The 2,187-nt window shown below is 43.9% G+C and overlaps 1 protein-coding gene across 1 annotated transcript in view; it reads left to right on the top strand.

Moving 5' to 3' along the window:
- The window catches only part of LOC108502991 (sodium channel protein type 5 subunit alpha-like), a 47,204-nt gene that overhangs the window by 36,791 nt on the left and 8,226 nt on the right, over window positions 1-2,187 (top strand). Inside the window, 1 exon segment of the mRNA XM_017826503.1 lies at window positions 1,971-2,108. Within this exon segment, the coding sequence (XP_017681992.1) occupies window positions 1,971-2,108 (138 nt within the window).

Consider the following 2,187-nt stretch of genomic DNA (forward strand, 5'->3'; position numbering starts at 1 on the left):
AAAGTATTGTTGGAAAAATCATTTACCAGAATGTTAAAGACGTAGGAAAAAACTTTCTGCTTTGCAAAAGAGAAATCCCAGCAATCCTTTGCATATTTATAAAGATACATGTTGAAAACACCAGTAGTGAGGTAAGTGTAGTATTCAATTCCTACATATTTCTTATGAATTCAGACAATATTAATTATTATAATCTTGCCATATAAAAGTGAAACATCTACGCTTGTCAACATCACACTGGGAAGATTCTGAAGTTAAATATTTAGAAAAAAGGACACGTAAACAGATGACTGATGGTAACATCAGAGTAGTTGTTTGATGGCTTCAGAATAGTCAGCATTGGAAGTTGTGAAGTAGTAGGAAATTTCAACAGGAAGGTCTAATATGATGGCTATTTATAAAGAATATGTACCATGACTTTAACAATTACAGTTTTCTAATCTTAATATCAGTGCTCTCCAAAACAGGGGAAAGTCATGTGTCATGGGTTAAGCGCCCCTCCCCACCTCAGGGGGCTAAAGTGGTTGGTCCTAGGAGAGTTTCCCCTGAGGGACCAATCGCAGGTCTTTTTTCACTCCTGTGAAATTAGATATCACAATAGCTGGAAGTTGTTGGCAGAGTGTGAGAGTGTCTGAGAGAGAAGCGCAGGGGTGGCCAGGGGCCCCCGAAACCAGGGGGCCCCTGGGCCCCCACGGCCGTGGCTTGGCCAGGGCTGGAGGCAGTGTGTAGGACTGTGTGTTTGTTGTGAGGGAGAGACTTGCAACCACGAGGTGAGAGGAGGGAGGCCTCTGGCCCCCTATGCGGGGGGCCCGGCCCTCTTCCCCCCACCCGGCTACGCTGAGGGAAGCTTGGAACAGTTTATAACTGGACCGAGTACCCATGGCCAAGGCTAGGGGACTCTTTTTCTTCCCCCACTGCCCAGGGAGGTGGTGGCGTGGACTTAAGGCTCGGTACTGGAGTCGAGCTAGGAGACAGGCCAAGAAGGTGGTCCGGAGCCTGGAGAAAGCAGCTGCGATCAGTGCAGAAGCTGGAAGAACTCCAGGCTGAAGGAATTGGAGATGGGCCAAGGAGGCTCGGGGTGGGCCCTAGCGAGGTTTGGTCGAGGGCAGCCAAAAATTGAAAGCTGCGGCAGTTAAGGAAGAGAGGAAGCCAAACGGGCAGGCTTTTTCTGGGTAAGGATTTTTGGTGAAACTCTCTGGGGTAAAAGACTGAGCGAGACCCGGAAGCCTGCAACCTGGAGAGTGAGAACGGAACATCTTACTCTCTGGGGAGGAAACCTTCACAAACCAGGGAGAAAGGATTCAAAAGCTGACTCCTTGGACCTTTTCATGATGAAGACCTGGTGAAGCAAGTGTTTCCCTTGCAGCCCAGGAAGAGACCTCAGCAGGAGCTAAGGGCTGGTGGGGGTGCAAGAGAAGACCCTTTCCCTGATACCCCAATGAGAGAGAGACTTTTAACTATCACCCTGCAAGCTTCTTCTGAACCGATGTGGGAGGGTCCAAGGGGTGGTAGAGATTGTGTTAATATTGTATATATAATTGCTTTTTAGTTTATATAGTATTTATTGCGTATAGTAATAAACTGTATATAATTCCTTTCCCCCATACTGAGGTGTGCCTATCTGAAAACTTCTCTTCGGTGTTGAGGCAAAATGTGGGGGGAGCTTGGAAATTGGATTTTTGGGGTCAAACCCCCACACCATGAAAATATATGAACAGTTAAAAAAAAGAACAAAACCAAAAAACAACTGCCCTCCCATTTAAAATTAGAATGAAAAAATCCTTTTATATATATATATGCTAGAAAAGAATGAAGTAAAATTACAATAACTTTGAATGTAATGTGTATTTTCTTAATTTGACATAATGATCAAAGACATTGTAACATTCAGGTAATGATTGTTTGCTAACACAAACAAGGGAAATTTTGTTTACCATTTAATAATCGCAGTTCTAATTCTATGAATACAGTTGTCATTTGTTTCCTGGGGACTAAATCCTGGTACAGAAGACAAGGCACGTTGTTCCTCTGGGAGTGGCCTGAAATCTCTCAGGACTCTTAAAGCATTGAGGCCTCTACGAGCTTTGTCAAGATTTGAAGGGATAAAGGTAAAGATATTGGGGGTCGGTGTGAATATTTTGTAATGGCTGCATTTAAAGATTTTTTTTGAAAATGACAACATAAAAT

The sequence above is a fragment of the Lepidothrix coronata genome, unplaced genomic scaffold, assembly GCF_001604755.1.
Source record: "Lepidothrix coronata isolate B3197 unplaced genomic scaffold, Lepidothrix_coronata-1.0 Scaffold128, whole genome shotgun sequence".
Taxonomy (NCBI): domain Eukaryota; kingdom Metazoa; phylum Chordata; class Aves; order Passeriformes; family Pipridae; genus Lepidothrix; species Lepidothrix coronata.